At 33.3% G+C, this 18,117-nt stretch overlaps 3 protein-coding genes across 7 annotated transcripts; 1 reads left to right on the top strand and 2 right to left on the bottom strand.

Annotated features, from left to right (window-relative positions):
* Positions 1-1,222: 1,222 nt before the first annotated feature.
* Positions 1,223-8,082, bottom strand: LOC119631722. 4 transcript variants are annotated; one of them, XM_038024172.1, is made up of 7 exons: positions 7,807-8,082; positions 7,127-7,287; positions 3,979-4,222; positions 3,662-3,806; positions 3,288-3,408; positions 2,482-3,221; positions 1,223-2,400 (listed from the first exon to the last, which is right to left on the bottom strand). In XM_038024172.1, exons 2-7 carry the CDS (start codon positions 7,210-7,212, stop codon positions 1,736-1,738), a joined length of 2,001 nt encoding a protein of 666 aa, XP_037880100.1. In that variant the 5' UTR covers positions 7,213-7,287; positions 7,807-8,082; the 3' UTR covers positions 1,223-1,735. The 4 variants fall into 4 exon arrangements, with proteins under 4 accessions (XP_037880100.1, XP_037880101.1, XP_037880102.1 ...); XM_038024173.1 differs by having other exon boundaries at positions 7,826-8,082; XM_038024174.1 differs by having other exon boundaries at positions 7,901-8,082.
* Positions 8,083-8,302: 220 nt separating this feature from the next.
* On the top strand, positions 8,303-9,325 carry LOC119631875 (fas-associated death domain protein). The gene has a single exon (XM_038024418.1). It carries the CDS (start codon positions 8,334-8,336, stop codon positions 9,060-9,062), a length of 729 nt encoding a protein of 242 aa, XP_037880346.1. The 5' UTR covers positions 8,303-8,333; the 3' UTR covers positions 9,063-9,325.
* A 46-nt stretch (positions 9,326-9,371) lies between these two features.
* Positions 9,372-17,538, bottom strand: LOC119631876 (eukaryotic translation initiation factor 4E1). Of its 2 annotated transcripts, none has more exons than XM_038024420.1 (6): positions 17,365-17,538; positions 10,768-11,000; positions 10,622-10,696; positions 10,426-10,525; positions 9,865-9,952; positions 9,372-9,801 (listed from the first exon to the last, which is right to left on the bottom strand). In XM_038024420.1, exons 1-6 carry the CDS (start codon positions 17,386-17,388, stop codon positions 9,641-9,643), a joined length of 681 nt encoding a protein of 226 aa, XP_037880348.1. In that variant the 5' UTR covers positions 17,389-17,538; the 3' UTR covers positions 9,372-9,640. The 2 variants fall into 2 exon arrangements, with proteins under 2 accessions (XP_037880348.1, XP_037880347.1); XM_038024419.1 differs by lacking the exon at positions 17,365-17,538 and adding an exon at positions 11,088-11,828.
* Positions 17,539-18,117: the final 579 nt, after the last annotated feature.

The following is an 18,117-nucleotide window of genomic DNA, read 5'->3' as shown; positions in this document are numbered from 1 at the left end:
GTCCTCATTAAATACAATCCCTGCCACCCAAAATCAGACACTGTAGGAAACAAATTTCGTTGGAAAATTCAGCGAAAGCGAAATAATATCAAAATGTTTGTTACTTGATTCGGTGATTCCATGTTCGTTAAGCAAAAAGAGGAAACAAAATTCGAATTCATTATTCCTAAATTAAATCAAATTAACAAAAAAAACTTCAACGAGTCACAACAATAAGGCACAAACCAAACTCGAGCACCGTCAAAGATTTGTTTTTTATAAATTAATATTTTTTGTGCAGCCTCTGGTAACTTTATAATCATTTTAGGTCTGTTTGACATGGATTCGGCTAATTTTTTTGCACTAGTCGAGCGCTATATATTTTTTCTACTCTTGCTTCTGCTATGCTGGAAGCCGTGCACTTCTAAACCTTTTTGCTGAGATAATCCGAAAAATTTTCTATTCGATATATTTGACCGCGATAGCGAGATGGCATTTCCGTGACGTGGGGGATGTTGTACAACAGCCAAGATACAATGAGAAAGTATTACTTTTTCAAAAATTCACTTAACTTAATTTATAAAAAAATTCCAATAAAATGTTGATAATAATTTACTTGGCCTGACCTGACCTATCAGAATGCGTCTTAAGACATAATCACAACTAGATTAATATATTCATTTATTATTTACATGGACATGTTATCCATGTAATAATTCGATAAGAAAATTTACAATTAATTCTGTATAAAACATCATTGCATAGACGTTAGCATAAAGAATTGAAATACAATTAATTTTTCTTATTAGAACAAAATAAATTTTAAATGATTCAAATAAATGTTCAAAAAAATGGCCAACTATCTGAATTGATTACAAGTGATTATTGATCTTTTCTACGTTCGCACGAGGGCATTGAAAAACTGCTAACAATAAATATTCGAGTTGCTTTTTATGTCCGATAGATAAATGAAATGCATTGGTAGGTAGTAAAGAGAATTTAAAGATTTCTGTTCCGCCTTATGTCGAATCTTGAATCAACCAAAACCAAAATATGTGAATCTTGTATGCAGTATTTAAGAGGGGTGTGCATAATATTTCAACGTTTTATACAATTTATTGAGTCCATAAGATGTTCACTACGTTCAGACATGGTTTGCGGCATGATGTCCATTTTTTCAAATGCTTCAATTCGATTTGATATCGTGCGAGTAGCAAAAGCTTACAAAAACGCAAAAACGCAATTTAAAGTTTTTAAAATAGTCAATGCGTAATTTTCTGTTATAATTAAAACAACAAAACAACAAAAAATACTGCATGATGAATTTAGAAAAAAAAAAAAAAAAATATGTAATGCATAAACGGTGCCATTCGTTTTTTATGAAATGAAGAAAGCATATAAAAAATCGTTTATGTGCATGTTTGCTCTAGCTAAACTACTAATTACTTTCATAAGATTTTATAATTATCATTTAATGCTTTTGAAATTGATTGGAAAAGCAAAATATAAAGAAAAAATATAGTAAAAACAAAAATGAGAATATAAAGACAGAGTAAAACCTAACAATGGACGCAATTAGTATGCCGAGCACATCTTTAGAATTTCTAAAACAAATAATTAAAGTTTAATATTCAAGCAAGAAGATCAGGATCATTCGCTTTGTTCGCGTTATGAATGATCAAAATCACATATATAATATAATATATATATACATATATAATATAATATATATATATATATATATAATATACGTGTCTTATTTCTTAATGAGGCTTTCACAACTGCTGCTTAGATTTGGCAACGATTTGAAAAAGAAGCGGGCTTTATCTATTTGTCGTTGAGCTGAAGGTGTCGTTATAGTGTCAATACCTCGTCCCACGTTGACGGTTTGTATTGAATGCCATAACAGCGGGCGTTCAATTTGTTGAATTCTTGACGATGAAAGCGGTGATATTGGCAACGCTGCGTCCAGCATTACGTCCTTAGCATTTGACGCGTTTGCCGTGTCTGAGTGTTGCTTTAACAGTGGATGCATATGGGAATTTGCCGTTATTGGGTCGCTTTCATTCAGTTCATTTTTACATTCATGTGTAGAATTTCGGGGATCGCTTTCAAGGTTTCCCAAAAGTTTTGTATCCGAATATCTTCGCAAATCTTTACCCATATACTGTTCAAGTTTATCGCTTTCACTTTCGGGTGGTGTTAGTATACTAGAATGACGGTAATCAGGTTTAATGTAGGGGGTACTATCTAGATCTAAATCCATGGCAACCGAATCATTGAGAATGTCGCGATTTTCCAAAAATATTGAAGAGTTTGAATACCGTTTGGTGTGAGGTTTATAAACAAATCCCCCTAAACCATTAGCCACCGCATGAGATACTCCAGAACTAATTGAAGGAGCTTTGTGATCTCCGCTGCCTATTAATATGTCTTGGATTAGCTATTTATTTATTTTTTTTACTTATTTTTTTCTAATGCAAATAGAATAAATTTATTTACCACTGAAACTGCTTAGTTGTAGTGCGTGTTCACGTCCAGTGTCACTAGATAAACCGTCAGCGCTTAAATCTTGCCGTGAACCTACACACAAATCATTCACGGATACTCGACTCGAGTCCTCAGAGTGTTCGAGCACGTTATGTATAGAGTCATGAAAAGGTGTCATGCTTCCTGAACCCTGTGGACATGGTCGAAACGATGAGATCTGGGATACTACATCGTCTAGAGCGAAATCGCGTTCGTAATTATTTTGCGACTGTGAACATTCAATGTTAGCAGCCACAGCCACTTGCCCTAATTGTGTATGATAATGCGAGTGTTGATGTTGATGCCCATTAATATGATGGCCATGACCAATGTTTTGATGGTGAAGATAATGATGCTTGCCATGGGATCTCGGCACACCGGCAGTGTTGTGATAGGCAACAGAATCTACATCTAGATCAGCATGCTGGAGCATATGATGAGGTGATGAAGGCAGATTTTCATAACGTTGATGTCTAACACAAGAGCCACTCACATCGTCAACATCCGCTAAAGTTGCCGGTGCGTAATCCGTAACACTTGTTGGTGGTCTAGGACTGCCATTGTTAACGTCAATATTTACATTCACACTACGATGGCCAGCGTTGGCCGTGTGCGCTTGAATTGTGGAACTATGTCGAACTCGTTGTTGGGCTAAGGGCGACGGTTGAGAAAGAGGATGTACCTTCTCCGGAGCATTCTGTATGAGAAGTATTCTGCCCGAGGGAACATGTATTAGAAGCAATTTAAAAAGATACATTTAATAGCTCTCGCACACGCACCTGTTTCTTGCTTTCCACCGATGGCACAAGTGTAAATACGCTTTGCACTGTATATACATGAATACAATACCGCCGGTCAGACCAACTGCAACAACTGCCAGTTTCGTCCAGAAAGGCCAATCTGGTGATATATATATTTACGAAAAATAATAATAAAGCAAAGATTTGATTATATATGCAATATGAACATTTTGAAACATTACATTGCCCCTTTTGTTTACAGCAATCGGTAATGTGAGTTCATTTTTAAACAATATTTATAATAATAAATAAATGAAAGGAGTAGGCGACGTGTTATCTCACAACGCGCGCATAAAACCAAGTATATTCTTTCAGTTTACAAAAAGTTTACAAAGCGCGTATATCATATTAACCTATTTGTCCGTTCTTTACGTCGTCAGCCGCCCGTTCGATGAGCACGCAGAGAGACCAAATAACGCATAGCGCAGCAGCGCAATGAAATAATACCGAACAGCACAGTCGTCTTCTTTCGATACCAGATATATCAAGGCTACGCCACTGCAATGAAATAATCGCACACACCAAAGTCATTACACTTGTTCATATTATTTTTAGAGAGATTTTATTCTATGCACAAAAAGGGATGGGAAGGAGATGGGAAGGAGGCGTATGGGTGAATATTATGGATGAATAATTTATTATCATTAGCTGATACGTAAAAATTACTAACTTTTTTACTGACCTCATTGAAGGGCTTGATTTTGGTGTGCATTATAAATGGGAATTTGCATAATTCGCAGGCATTCGTTTCGGATGCAGTCAGCCATTGCTGTAGGCACGCCTGATGGACATATTTTAGGCTGCCCGAACAATAGCATGGTGTTAGCAACGGATTCTGGGGATCGCTTTCACAATGACAAATTCGACAAATATCTCCACTGCTCTGCGATGCTTGACTACTCGCCGAATCAAATCTTTAAAAAAAAATGGAACAAAATGAAGAGACAACGTCACTAATGTAAAGGATTCGGAATGCGAAGAGCTTTACGAATACATGAAAAACAATTGTTTCTTAGAAATCGAAAAAAAAAAAAAAAAAATTTCCTCTCTATTTTCCGCATTTTTAGTATTGTGCTTATCTTAGTTGAATTGGCAAACGTAATAAATAATCACCTGTCACAAGGGTCTACGATATTGAAAATAATTTTTGCAATACTTCTTCTTAGTCAGTTTACTCGCAGCATAAGTAAGACAATTATATTCGGCTATGGCCGAATTTATTATAGCTATCATCTTTTTCTTGGAAAAAAAGGAACACAAAAAATGGCATTTCAATACTTAATACTTTCGAATAAGTGTATGTGTATGTGTGTGTGTATGTGTATGTATATATATATATATATATATATATATATATATATATGTGTGTGTGTGTGTGTGTGTGTGTGTTTGTGGAGTTTTCCCATTTTTGCATAGACTATGTGCAACCACCACTGAAATAGGCATGCTATGACCTATTGCTACATTAGTATTAGGATGAAAGAGAGATGTTGTAGATTTGAGGTATACTATGGGCGCATCTTTCGACTGATTTTGATCATTGACAATGCAAGACTGCGTACAAGAATCTCTAAAAATTTCTGCCAAAACTGAAGCCAACGAACTTTGCATTGACAGACAGGGAGACATGCTTACATCAAATCAGACATCGGTGCTGATCCAGAATATATATATATATAAATATATTTTATGAGATCTCTGCTAAGGTCTTCTTGTGGGTGTTGCAAACGTTTTAGCAAAATGACCAAGTGATGAATACATCCCTGAGATAGGAAACTAAAACTTTTCACACACACCTTGCACACTATAACAGTGGATATATCGATGCAAAATTTGAAATAAATATTTACCAAGGTAGCCAAATGTGCCATGCAAGAGCGCGTGTGATCAATAAGCAATAAAGAGAAACCTCCAGCCATAACTTATTGTTAATTTCGATTTAATGCTCTTAGGAATATGTGCGAGATGAAATTTATTTTCACAATTTGCCTCCATCGACTAACAGTTTGACACGTGTCAATAAACAAAAAACCATTTTTCAATTTTAGAAACGCTTTTGGTTAAGGGAGAATTGCAAATTCATCATAGCGTCAAACATAATGTGTTAGTTGTTTGTTCTGTAAGTGAAATAGCAGAGTAAAGTTGGATACGATGGATCGATTGCACATTGTATCGTATATTTTGCTTATAGTACAATGTAGGTTGGTGTAGGATATTTAATGATGGGCTGTGCCCATTATAATTTTTCCACTTGTTTTTCTTTTGGAAATTTTCACGAAAATTTTAAAATACATTCAATGCTGTAAACACCATTTCAAAAGGCAATCTGAGGAAGAGAAAGAAATCCTCGAGTTATAACTCGAGTCGTAAAAGTCGTAGTCGGCTTTTGCTTTGCTAACATTTGGGGTGAACGTGCTAAACAAAATTTTGAAATCGCAATTGTGACAGGGACAAGAATATGAAGAACTCAAAATCATTTAAGAACTGTTAACAGACTGTTTTGTTGAGCAGTGCTTGTTAAAGAATTTTATATATTTCGATAAAAAAGTTTATTGCAAGCATAAAAATCGATTAAAAAATTTGCACTACTCGCTCACGCATTATAATTCGCCATTGATAAGAAATTCATTCCTACAATATCCGGTTAGAGTGAGTACTTCGCAGCTAAGCCCCTCGAGGTATTCATATTCTATCACAGTGTTCCTGCTATTACATTTCATTGTAATGCGAAGCGAAGAAAATTACAAGATATACGTAAACTTCATGTTTACTGAGAGACAATTATAGCGAAGACAGTTAGGAAAAAACAGGTGACAAGTGGATGTTATGAAATGTGTAAGTTTAAAATTGCGTGATTTTCTCTCTTCAACTGATCGGATCATCTTCAGCTCTTTATTTATTCATATGGTTTTCATGCGCATATTAGATATGCTTTTTGAAAAAACAGTGACACAATGATTACAACATATGCATATATGCACAGTTGTTTATTTTATGATTCTTTGGTTCTATACAGAATCCTTTTAAAAATATTGTACAATTTTTGTTGTTACTTTTATTAAAGTTAAGTAGTATAGCATTCCGTCCAGTTTCTTACTCTGGTCAAAAGTAACTCGATGTATAAGTGTGATATATGATGTATAAGCTGGACGCACATCATGAGTAATGTTCTATTATCATCATCATCAGAAGAATGATTGCTAGTTAATTGATATGTTCAGCAAAATAATGGTTACACACATATATTGATTGAATGTGACATATGATTGATATTGCTTTTCTGAACATCAATAATTGGTTGAATCTTTCATTTTCAAAAAATCTATTTCAGAATATTTTTGACGTACTCTTCTAATCATCATTCGATATTGTGCATGATCTGCATTTAAATATGCGTATAGAACGAAAGAATATTCATTTACTGAAGGATATACCTATTCAAGAAATAAATAGTATGTTTGTTTTCATAATTTACAAAAAAAAAAAAAAAAATGGAATCAAAAATATTAAATTTCCCGATATAACGGAACGATTCAAATCAAAAGTGCACGCAATTGTGCTATATATTTATTAAAGAGTGTATTAGGTACGTGAATGAATATATGTATAATATATACGATACGCATATAATATGTACATTTATAAATATTTACAAATATAAGTAATGACGATGATATTTATATCGTGGTCTGTGGATGTGTAAAACAGATTAAAATAGTGATTCATCTTGTATTCGTTTGAAATAATTGCGGAATTAACGCTTAATAACTAATTAAAAAGAAAAAAAAAAAAAAAAACAAACAAACAAACAAATTTACCTCACATTGTAATGTTGGCTTGTGCCAGTAGTCCAATCAGCATGTTCTATATCTGAAGACGTTTTTGTTGTGTTATCGCAGGGCATTGTTTTGAAATAATCAAAGCAAGTGAAAGTTTATTTATTGATTTCTTCAATCGTATCTTTCGAATTCATCTGTTACTGGCGTTGGGAAAATGAAAAAAAAAATAAATAAATAAATACATTTTTTCAGCTACTTTTCTTTCGAAATATTCAGAGACACATTCAGTTAATATTTAGATATCTCAATATATATAGCAGCAGAATTGTTATTCTCTCAATGAACATTTTCCAATATGGGGATGACAGATTATTTGAAATGTCCTTCACGTGAAAAGAAGACCCCGCACAGTATTTTGAATATGCGAATTCTTGTGGACTTTACGAGATAAAGGATGCCCGCTGCGATATTTGCTTTTAATGATTTCTTGTTTTTATCTTTGTGCGTCATAAATAAACATGAGAAACATTTATATATCCAAAGGACGCAAGCATTTTGATACGTATTGCTTTACTTTATTTTATTCAACTTTTATTTGATTTCTGTATGCTACGGGATAACACAAATAATTGGAAAATAAGTGGACAAAGAAACATTATTCTCAAGCGTTTGCAATTTTTCCCTTTTCCATAAATAAGCTTTACGGTATATGTATGTACCCGTTTAAATATCACATACAAACTTTTAATCTAAAAAAAATTTTCACTCCGTTTTCTTTTTCCACTTCAAGTTTTACAAATAAATAATAAGTACACAAATAATCACACGAACGCGAACAAAGCATTACAGGTTCTCTCTCTCATGTGTTTTTAATTGGCTTATGTTTAAACTGATTTCATAAACAAATTGCTAATGTCGATTGTATTATTTATTTTTACACGAAACAAAGCCAAAGTTAATCTATGTACGGTGATGTTTTCACTCGTAAATATTACGGACATTATTCTAATACTCCACAAATGAAATCCATTTTGACACAAGGCTACCATGTCTAATAGTTTTGTCCCCATTATCCATATATGGTTTCTTTTAAATGGGAATAAAAATTGTTAATGCGATTTACCTTATGAATTGAAAAATCGTCAAAGTGAAGTGAATTGTTGTATAAAAAGAAGAAGAATGCAAAGTAATTATATTCCTTTAATTTTTTGTGTAAGCATAAAATTTTAGATTTTTGTTGATAAACATGGTAGATATTTGCAATAATAGATCATACGAATTGCTTAAAAGCATAACGGTCAGTGATCAATTGGTGCAATTGAAGTTAGAAGAGATTAAATATATGTTTCGAAATGAGATTCGATCCAATCGAAATATGGATCGTATAAAAACTGTCAAAGACCTTATAGATTATCTTGAAAGAAACGATTCTTTATCAGAATGGAATATTGAACCTTTAAGAGAAATTGCTGATCATTGTGGCGGCAATTTAGAGAGGGCAATAGTTGATTATATTTCGCCGAGAGATACGCTCACGGGACGCAACATATATCGTGAGCAAAGATTATCTGAAGAATTTAGGAATAAATTGGAGATAAACAATGGCAATTTGGAACAGACAGGGCAGGCTGCAGCCACAAATTGCCATGATAAGCTTATAAAATGTTACACGCAGCATGATGCCAGTTCATTTGAAAAAAAAAGAACAGCCATTTTCAAATTAATTACCAGCAACATAGGACATTCTTGGCGTAGTTTAGGACGAGAACTTGATATACCTCAAGGCACAATGGACGCAATCGAAGTTCAATACCCGCGCGATCTGAACTGTCGGGTACAGGAAATGCTAAAAACCTTCGAAGAGGATGTGGTTCACGATCCAAACAGACGAGCACTTCAGCTTTGTCGAGCTTTGGAAGCCTGCCGTCGAAAGGATTTACGGAGAAAAGTGGAAGACATCATGTCCTATTTATAAGTTATTTATATAACTTATAAATGAATTTACCCAAATCCATTCAAAATAATCTTTTTGTATTTTATTAATTTACAAACAAATGCTTTTGCAAGTTGTGTGGTGATTATTTAATATATATATGTTATAGTTTTTCTTGTGTTTGGGGGCCAAAGCGTGTGTATATGGTGTGAATTTTCAAAATAATAAACAAAAAGAATACTTCTCTTGGATTTCTCGATTTATGTGTTAAAAGTACAATAATGATGTTAGTCTTGTATTGAAAAGAAAATAAAAACTAATTGTGTGATTTTCCCTATAGATTTTTGCATGTTTTTTTTTTTTTTTTTATCCAGCTTGCGTATGTATAGTTAATTAGCCACAAGGGACAAGTGTTACAAACATATGAAAAGCGTACATCGATGCAGCATAAATGAATGAAAAATAAATTTCTAAGGGGGTTTGCACGTGTCGATATATAATGCGACTTTGATTATCTTGCTTGTTTTGATGTTGAAAACATGCTTCAAAAGCATATATTTAATCTATAAAGAATTGAGTGTTGGTTGATTGATTGTTGAAGGATGGTGGTTTTAGGCCGTTCACAAAGTGTAAATAGATTTGACATTTGATCCGGTTTTTACCATCGTATCCTGGTGCAGTTGATATTGTAAATTTTGACGACCCAAACGCAAGGCATCTCTCAATTTATGGCCAATTTCCAATGCAGCTTCTTTGTTATCGCCATTTGCAGTCCAAATAGCTATTTAGTTAAAAACAGTTACCTTTGTGTACGCAAAAAAAAATTGATTTTTGAAAAACTTACAAATTTTATTATTCTTGTTGCGTATGTTGACCACAGCACCACAAACTTGATCAGAATGATCAAAAGCCTCACCAATTAAACATAAAAGCTGGGTGAAAACAAAGACAAAATATTATGATATTATTTATTATGATTAAATTTGAGCGGCTGTTCTAAGATACAAAAAAAAAGATATCTGAAATTTTGAATATGCTAGACAATCGGCTAGACATTGCCAATGGGCGCGATGCCAAGATGCAAATCGATAACGTGATATTGTTATAGAATTTAAGAATATCGGTGCCCATACAGCCGAATTGACGAAAACAATTTAATGTTTTCTCAAATTTTAGAAACCTCCGAATCCCATCGTACACATATGCATGAAACATACAGCTTATAAAACGACTAAAAAATCAGACGGGCAATTTCGTACCAAAAAAAAAGTGTACATATGTTCCGGGGGGCTGCTTTCAATCGGAAACTGAATGACAATTATCTTTGTGTCCCAAAGTTAACGGCGACCGTAGGTAGATAGATACGAACTTTTAGTGTGCTCATAATCGTATTGTAATCACTTACCACATCTAGCCATAAATTGTCGACTTCAGTTTTAGGACTACGATTTAAAGTGATAACCCAACGGCCTCCTTTTTTATTAGCTGCATCTTCCCACATAGGTCTGTAAAACGAATTTTGTTTTTTGTTTTGTATTATTTTACTATACTTATATATATATATATATATATATGCGTAGCAATGAATTGTATAACATTACCGAATTCCCTTTTTGAACAGCGAATAATCGCTGCCAATCTTAATATCAGATGGTGGTTTAATGTGGTTATAGAGGCTGAAAAAGTTTGATTCGTATTTTTATTTTTCGTATCTTTATTTTCTATGAGAGAAAAGGCGATTAATTACCTCCAGAAATCTTCGACAGTATCGAAGCTCATGATCTCGTTTTGCATATCCTCCCAGGATTTGCTGCGATCGTTTTCCAAGTACCACAAGGTCCAGGTATTCTGCAACGGATGCTTAAGCAAGTGTTCTGTGCGAACCTCTTCTTGTTCTTTAGTTTCTTCCTTATTATCGGGACGACCAGCAGTTGACGCTGGCTGGGCCGCAGGCCCATTTTCCTTCGGTGGATTAGAGTTCTAAAGATATAAGAGAGACAAACACATTGTCCTTTATTTAGAAAAATTAAAAAAAAAAAAGTTAATATTTGCTGAGCGTTATCTTACGTTGAACAGATTGGGATTTGCAAAATTTTTCTTTCTATGAAAGTCGCTTTGAAACATCATGACACAAATATGAAATCAAATAAAAAAAAAGAAAAAAAAAAAAAAAACGGAGATATCGTAAGCGATGCTCGGTTTGTTTTTATAACAAAAGGTACGTAAAGTTTTCGTGGGGTGTGGTGTATATGAACGACAAGAAAACAGAAAACAAACAAACGCTTCTTTGCCTTTCACGCGGAAAGAAGAGCGGAGAGTATTATATAAATTCTCTCCACAAAATTAGTGTAAGCAAAGAAAAACAAAAGACAAACTGATATTCGTAATGAGTAGCAAGCAACGGTATATGGTGGATTCTGCAGATCTGTCGTATACGAATCGGGTAAAATCGGATTCCCCCGTATAGTCTGTGATTGATCCCAAAATTGGTGCTAAGTAAACGAAGCTCTTTGGCTTGCAAACAGGGTTGCTTGCCAATACAAAAAAAAGTTGGCCTATTTCCTTCTCAGCTCCCTTTACTCTGCTTTATCTCGTTGATTTGTTACTGATCTTCTCAGCCTCCGATTATGTTCGTTTGCTGCGTTTTCTTTACGTGTATTTTCCTCTTTAAAAGATTTTCCTCACGAATGTATATATAAAAATATTGCTGGCTTTATTCGCTGTTGCTCGTGCTGCTTTCACAAATTTTCGTCTTTTTTCAAATATCCGAAATTATTTATGTATTTTTGAGGGCTATTTGAGAGAAAAAATTTTTTATAACGAAACAAACTGAAGTTAAACGAAAGTTTTATTTTATAAAAATCACAAAAGTATTTATAAGTTTTTTCATTTGATATGAAAATTTCAAGGCAAACTTGGAAGCAAGTAAATTTGCTTTTCAAGCACAGTAAGTAAGTAAGTAAGGTTGGTTTTCCAGTGATTTCCCAGTCAGTAGACTTTCTCAACGCGCAAATCCATTTGGCTTGCTGAGACGTGTTTTAAGAGTGGTGTCTGCTTTCGTACTAACACTCCATAAACGAGTAAATATTGCAGAGATTATTGCTCACTGGAATGCGGGCATTCACTATACTAAATACACAATCACACATATTAGCGTATAGACAGACGTTAATATTTTACTCAAACTTAATTCAAGCGATCAGCAAAGAGAAGTTAAACAAGCGCACAAACATACGCATAAGTTTCCTACTTGTATACATATACATATACATAAAAAAAAAAAAAAAAAAATAAAAAATATGTATGTGCATACATATGTTGTACCACGAAATATGAAAATACAGTGAAGTTTTACTTTGTTCCTTTCTTCTTTATATTTTGCTTTTTCTTTTTTTGTTTTTGTTTGTTTTCTTTAACACGCACTTCGCAAATCAAAAATACTATCCATCAATTTTATATATATATTATGTTGCAAGTATATTAGAAGATGTCGATTGATTTTATTGCATCTTTGTTCAAGGATTCCATCTTATTTTTATCAATTCGGTTTTTGCTTAAGTGTATTGATGAGTGCATAGAGAGCATATATTAATTGAGATTTGTAACAGTAAAAGTCAACGACTAACGGAAAGAAAGGAATTAACGGACATACATGAAGGAAGGCAATTACCTGCGCTGTAGCGCATTGTAATGAGAGTTTGAGAACGAGTCTTGTTGCATACTGGCTGATATGAGCGAGCGCGTACATAATGTATGTAAGACTTGAAAAATTCTTTTTCCTATTCGTGGCCATTTTACTACATATGTACGTATATCACTTTTACGTACACAAAGCTCCGATCGTTATCTATTAGACTCGTAAAGTTAATGATCATTTTTAGTTTTATTCTCATATTGGTTCTGTTTTTTAACTATTCGCATACATATGCATAGTAGTGGACGGCACAGTAGATGTGCGGACTTAGGCGCTTGGACGTGAACGCCTTTCAATTGTATTTTTAAACGAGACACACACATTTGCAGTGACGAAGTTAATATATTCGAAATCTCCGTAGGTTTAAATAACGAGCAAATTGGATTAAGGCACAGAAAACATCATAGAAACGTCTAACATAACATGGTAATAACATAACATTTTTATGTAACGATTCGTAGAATATTCTTTTTTTATAATAGAAATCTATATAAAAATTGATTATAGTTCTCTTACATATATAGGTATATATGTACATGTCCAGTTAAGTGCAGACAATAGAGACTTTTAGCGAAAATTATCTCAGATTTTCCAAATTGTACCTCATGTTAAGCAAAAGTAGTAGCAATCAACCGCGAGTGGAAACACAATTTGCTTCTTTTTTTTTTTTTTTAATTAATAACTTTGTAGATAGCGATATTGGATAATAATAATCAAAAGCAGGTATTTTAGTGAGGTAGTTAAGGAATGTGCGTCAATATCGGGTCGGTGGAATTGCTTGTTGCAATTGTAATACAATATGGAAAGCTGGCCAGTTTGCGTCGACACATGCAAATCATTTCACATACAGTTAGACCTTTATCATGTGCTCGCAACTCTTCAGACGCACGTTGCACACGATACCTATCAGACGTGGACAAATAAATATCCTTCTATGCTCAAGAACGACCTTCGAATGTCAAATTACTCTTGCATTAATATTCTTAAAAAAAAGTGGAATTATGCTCATTAAAACAAAAGTATTTCCATCGAATTCAAGGACTTATTTTCTCCAAAAAACCACCGAAGATTTGTGAGCGATTGTCGTCGTCCTAATGCCTGCCCTCTCCTAATGCAATCGTCATCCTAAATAATGCATTCAATCTTGCCACGTTTATCTGTCTGCAGATATCCGTCCGGCTGTACTTTTGTTCTGCGTGATTAGTAGTCATCTTGATGATATGCTTACTCAAGGAAGCAAAATTCATTTCAAAATAATTAGCCATTAGGTGGCCCCCCAGTGCTATTATATCCTGCACTACACATGTGGCATAATGGTGTACCAAGTTTCTGCGGTTGATGTCGCTGAAGAATTATACCAAGCTTGTTCATCCGTTTTGGCCCAAGGACGAATATTATTGAAAATGATTGGAAGCGGACTTTTTCGAGCACTCCCCATATAATGCTTTATTTTGAAAAGTCGTCATACAATGAATAAATATATTAAGCGTAGTGTATTATATGATATTTAGCGATAGGTCGGGGCCCACTATGCCATTTTTACATGTTTTAAATATTTGTCGTTTGCATTGTCTATTGTTGCGAGCATATAGGGTGCATATAGGTGCTTATATATACGAATGTATATAATGATGATCATTAAAAAATGTAGCACACACACACACACACAACAATTTTTGGTTATATGTTAAACAATTTATTAGCCCATCCTTCTCGTTGCGATGTGACTGTAATAAGCAAAAATAATTAGTTCAATTAGAGCCCTTTTGCACACTGCGCAGAATTATTAAAATAAACCTGTACAATAAATATCAATCGGGCGGCATATAAGGACAAGGAAGAATGCTTGTTTCTGTACGAAAAACAAAATTTTACATAGATGTTTACGTAAGCGTATGAATATGTACGCATTTGGGACCTCATCACTATAAACTTTACGGTTTAGATCGCTTCCGGAATCCTCAATCGTGAAAACTGGTATCGAAGACATGGATGCCAAAGTCCTGTTCAGCTGAAGTTTGTTGTAAATAGCTGAAGACCACCTTTGAAGAACGATAACGGCAATGAATTTTTTTTTTTTTTTTTTAATAATTCATAACTAGTGACTGTTTCGTGCTGGTCGGGCACTTGTTTTTATCCACTTCATGCTATTCGCTATTCGCTTGACTGCTAAATAAGCAGACATTTGTTGATTCCACAAGTCCATTCACGATGTCAAATCAGATGAAATAACAGTTATTGATCAATTTGTACGAACTAATCCTTTACTTTGGCTTGTAACTTTTCCGTAGATTTTTCGTTACTTGACTTTCATGTTAAGAAAGTGACGAAAAGTATTTATTTTGAATTTTCATTATTTTGAATTTGAAAAAATTTCCTTCATTGACCCATCTACGTCGTTTCAGCGACTGTTAAGCGACATATGGTCTAGCGTTGTCATAAGCAAAACCTGGCGGATGTTACAAATAAGGTTTCAAAGTGCTTTCAAACGCTAAATATCGAAGTTCTTCTTTTTTATTTGAAAATTACAATTTCCAAGTCGATTGCAACGCTTTCTCGAAATAGGAGAATTATTCAAATCCTTTTATATATTGGCATTACATTTTCGGAGTTTGCGACACCTTGCGGCACCGGGCAGACAATGTGCAATAATTTTGAATGCCAATTTCTTTGCAATTTGAAATATTTCTTATAACAATTCTTGAGACTTAGTAAAGTGAATAAATTATTTAAGAAATTTCACTGGGCGCTTCTGCTCTGACCAACTTGGCCCATTTTCAATACCATCTTGCTTACAGAAACTTGCAATGTTTCTATCAAATTTCAAGTCGACGTCTTAATTTTTGGCTAAATCAAGAATATATATATGCTTTGTAGGGTCCTTTTGGGTGTTACACATACTATGGAAAAAACACAAAATGAGTATACCTCCATCTTATAGTGGTGGGTATAATAAGAGAAGTTCCCACAACTCCATATGCGATACAAGCTAATCAAAAGCATTGATACAACTTTGCTACAATCTGCAAAAATTCTGGGATGCTTCTACATACATCTAGAACTGATTAGTAACTCATTTATACGTTTTGATCACTTTCTATACGAAAAGCAAACGTTTGAGTGAATAAAAAACTGGTGCATAATAGTTTCTACTCCAACAATAACTTTATAAGCAAATTTTGTGAATATTATTAGAGTAAAGTACAACATTAAACAAACCACAGCATATCGAGATTTTTCTAAGTCAACAGGCAACTTTTGTGTAGTTTGCAAAAAAAACCTATAGAAGTGTTTTGAATCACTACAGACCGAAACACTTTTTCAAATAATTTAATTAACAAGTACTTGTCCACTTTCACGATTGGGAAACTTTGACAAGGGAAGATTTTTCGAAACTTGTTACACTGTTCGAGCGTTTGTGAGCATGCATTTTGACTGCAATAAATAACACCACTTTAAAACTGAATCCGATAATGAAATATTGCAGTCTTTTTCTCATTTGTCGCAACCTCAAAAATCCCTATAACACACAAACGAAGGACACATAGAATTGGATCGACATAAAGAATACCTTACAGCTTACAGCTTACAGTCAGTTAGTTGTACATAGAAAATATGCTTTATATAAACACATTTTACATATTACATGGAATTTTGCATTTTCGTTTGATAATAGGCACAACTCGGAGTAAAAGCATATAATTTACTGAAACATAAGTAACTAAATAAGTAAGTGAACACAAGTAAGTAAGCTGAGTAAGTTTCCAAATAATTCACTTACATATATATCTGTTAATATTCATGTGTATATCAATGAAATGTATTTTGAATTATCCTAAACGGAACGGAAAATTTACGATCGGATTACAATTCTATTTCCCAATACTGAAAATAAGTAATTGGCCTCAAAGAGATATGCAATTCACACAATCTTGATCAAACTTGAGTTACGACGAATCACTATCCACGATCGCCTTTCATCAAAAACAAATATGCTCACAACGGATAAGTACAGCAATCTCATATATACTGAAATTTTTGAAATATTTTCGTTAATTGCTTATAGATTATACTAAATATATGTTCGGAACTTAACATTATAAGAGCTTCATATATTTTTTTTTTTTTTTTTTTTTTTTTTTTTTTTTTAAAAAAAATGGAATAATATAAAAGCTTAATAAATAATATTTATTTTATTCCAAAACCAAAAAAAAAAAAAAAAAAAACCAAATCATAACAATTTTCAATTATTTAATATCTCATGAAGCCAACTGTTGCGAGCTTTTAAACTTTTCTTAAATTTACTACGTTGACGTTGAGTGATCGCAACGGTAGTCCGTCTGCCTATCAAATAAAAACAGTTACAATAATAGTAACTAAACAATTGTTAATGTAAAAATGTTCTCTTGCGGTTCGGGTATGAAACGAAGATATTTTTACAGAAAATTGGACAATTAGATATTTAGTTCTTATGCACAGCCATTCACGCGGTTTCAACAGAAACGGCTATTTTTGGCAATAAAAAATTGATTTATTTTTGCATCACAAAATGCATTATAATTACAAACACTCATGCATGCATATATGTACTGATCGAAATGGCCCATTATTCTTAAAGCTGTGCCAATAGGAGGAGAAAAGAATAATTACCTTTTCGCTTTCAGCCAAGACCATGGTTAACAAATTGATTGAGTTTCTCTTTCTATGAAATAAACGACACAATAGCAGAGATAATTGTATAAAATTTATTCTAATCGTGAAATTTCGCTTATATATATACTTCTTATTATTAAATTTTATAGACTTAGCCAACACATGCACTAACTTAGAGTTGCCAAGCCATGAAACAGGTTCATAACATGAAGCAAATACATTCTTATGGGATTTTATGGGATTACATTAAAAAACTAAGTGTCCAATACAATGGAGCGTAATCACGTTTTTCGAGATAAAAATTCAGCCTTGCATGAAGCTTTATACGAATTGGAAATATATGATTTTGTATGTATACTTCTATATGTTTAACTAAAAATAGAAAGAAAAATATGTTAAAAGAAATTGTGAGGAAGATTTTTTTTTAAATTTATGTTTACTCTCTACTAACTGTGATATGTGTTCATATTATTTGATTTGAAATTTTAGTCTAATCTACATAGAAGACATGGAAAACGAGCAATAAAAACGATTCATTTCCATTTTAATATACATTTATTTGATTTATTTAATGCATATATATTTTGCAAATATATTTACTAAGTACGGATTTAAAGGCTATTGGAAAACTTAGATCATATGCTCGCCTGTATTGAAAACTCTACCACCTATGAGCTTTGAAACCTCGATCTTTGAGTTCTTAATCGTGATCCCTTGGTTGACAGGCTACTCATGCAGATATTTAAAATA

This window comes from Glossina fuscipes, unplaced genomic scaffold (genome assembly GCF_014805625.2).
Source record: "Glossina fuscipes isolate IAEA_lab_2018 unplaced genomic scaffold, Yale_Gfus_2 1, whole genome shotgun sequence".
In the NCBI taxonomy this organism is placed as follows: Eukaryota; Metazoa; Arthropoda; class Insecta; order Diptera; family Glossinidae; genus Glossina; species Glossina fuscipes.
Note: the sequence above shows the minus strand (reverse complement) of the source record. Positions and strands in the feature narration are given on the sequence as shown.

Bases quoted from the DNA above. Each gene is read 5' to 3' on its own strand.
- LOC119631876 (XM_038024419.1), bottom strand. From the start codon at position 11,147: ATGATGTTTCAAAGCGACTTTCATAGAAAGAAAAATTTTGCAAATCCC. The intron at 10,697-10,767 runs GTAATTAATCGC...AAACTTTTTCAG, and splicing joins ACTGTCGAAGATTTCTGGAG to CCTCTATAACCACATTAAAC. The intron at 9,802-9,864 runs GTAAGTTTTTCA...TTAACTAAATAG, and splicing joins CAACAAGAATAATAAAATTT to CTATTTGGACTGCAAATGGC.
- LOC119631875 (XM_038024418.1), top strand. From the start codon at position 8,334: ATGGTAGATATTTGCAATAATAGATCATACGAATTGCTTAAAAGCATA.
- LOC119631722 (XM_038024172.1), bottom strand. From the start codon at position 7,212: ATGCCCTGCGATAACACAACAAAAACGTCTTCAGATATAGAACATGCT. The intron at 4,223-7,126 runs GTAAATTTGTTT...TTTTTTTTAAAG, and splicing joins AGCCAACATTACAATGTGAG to ATTTGATTCGGCGAGTAGTC. The intron at 3,409-3,661 runs GTTAATATGATA...ATATATCACCAG, and splicing joins CGTAAAGAACGGACAAATAG to ATTGGCCTTTCTGGACGAAA.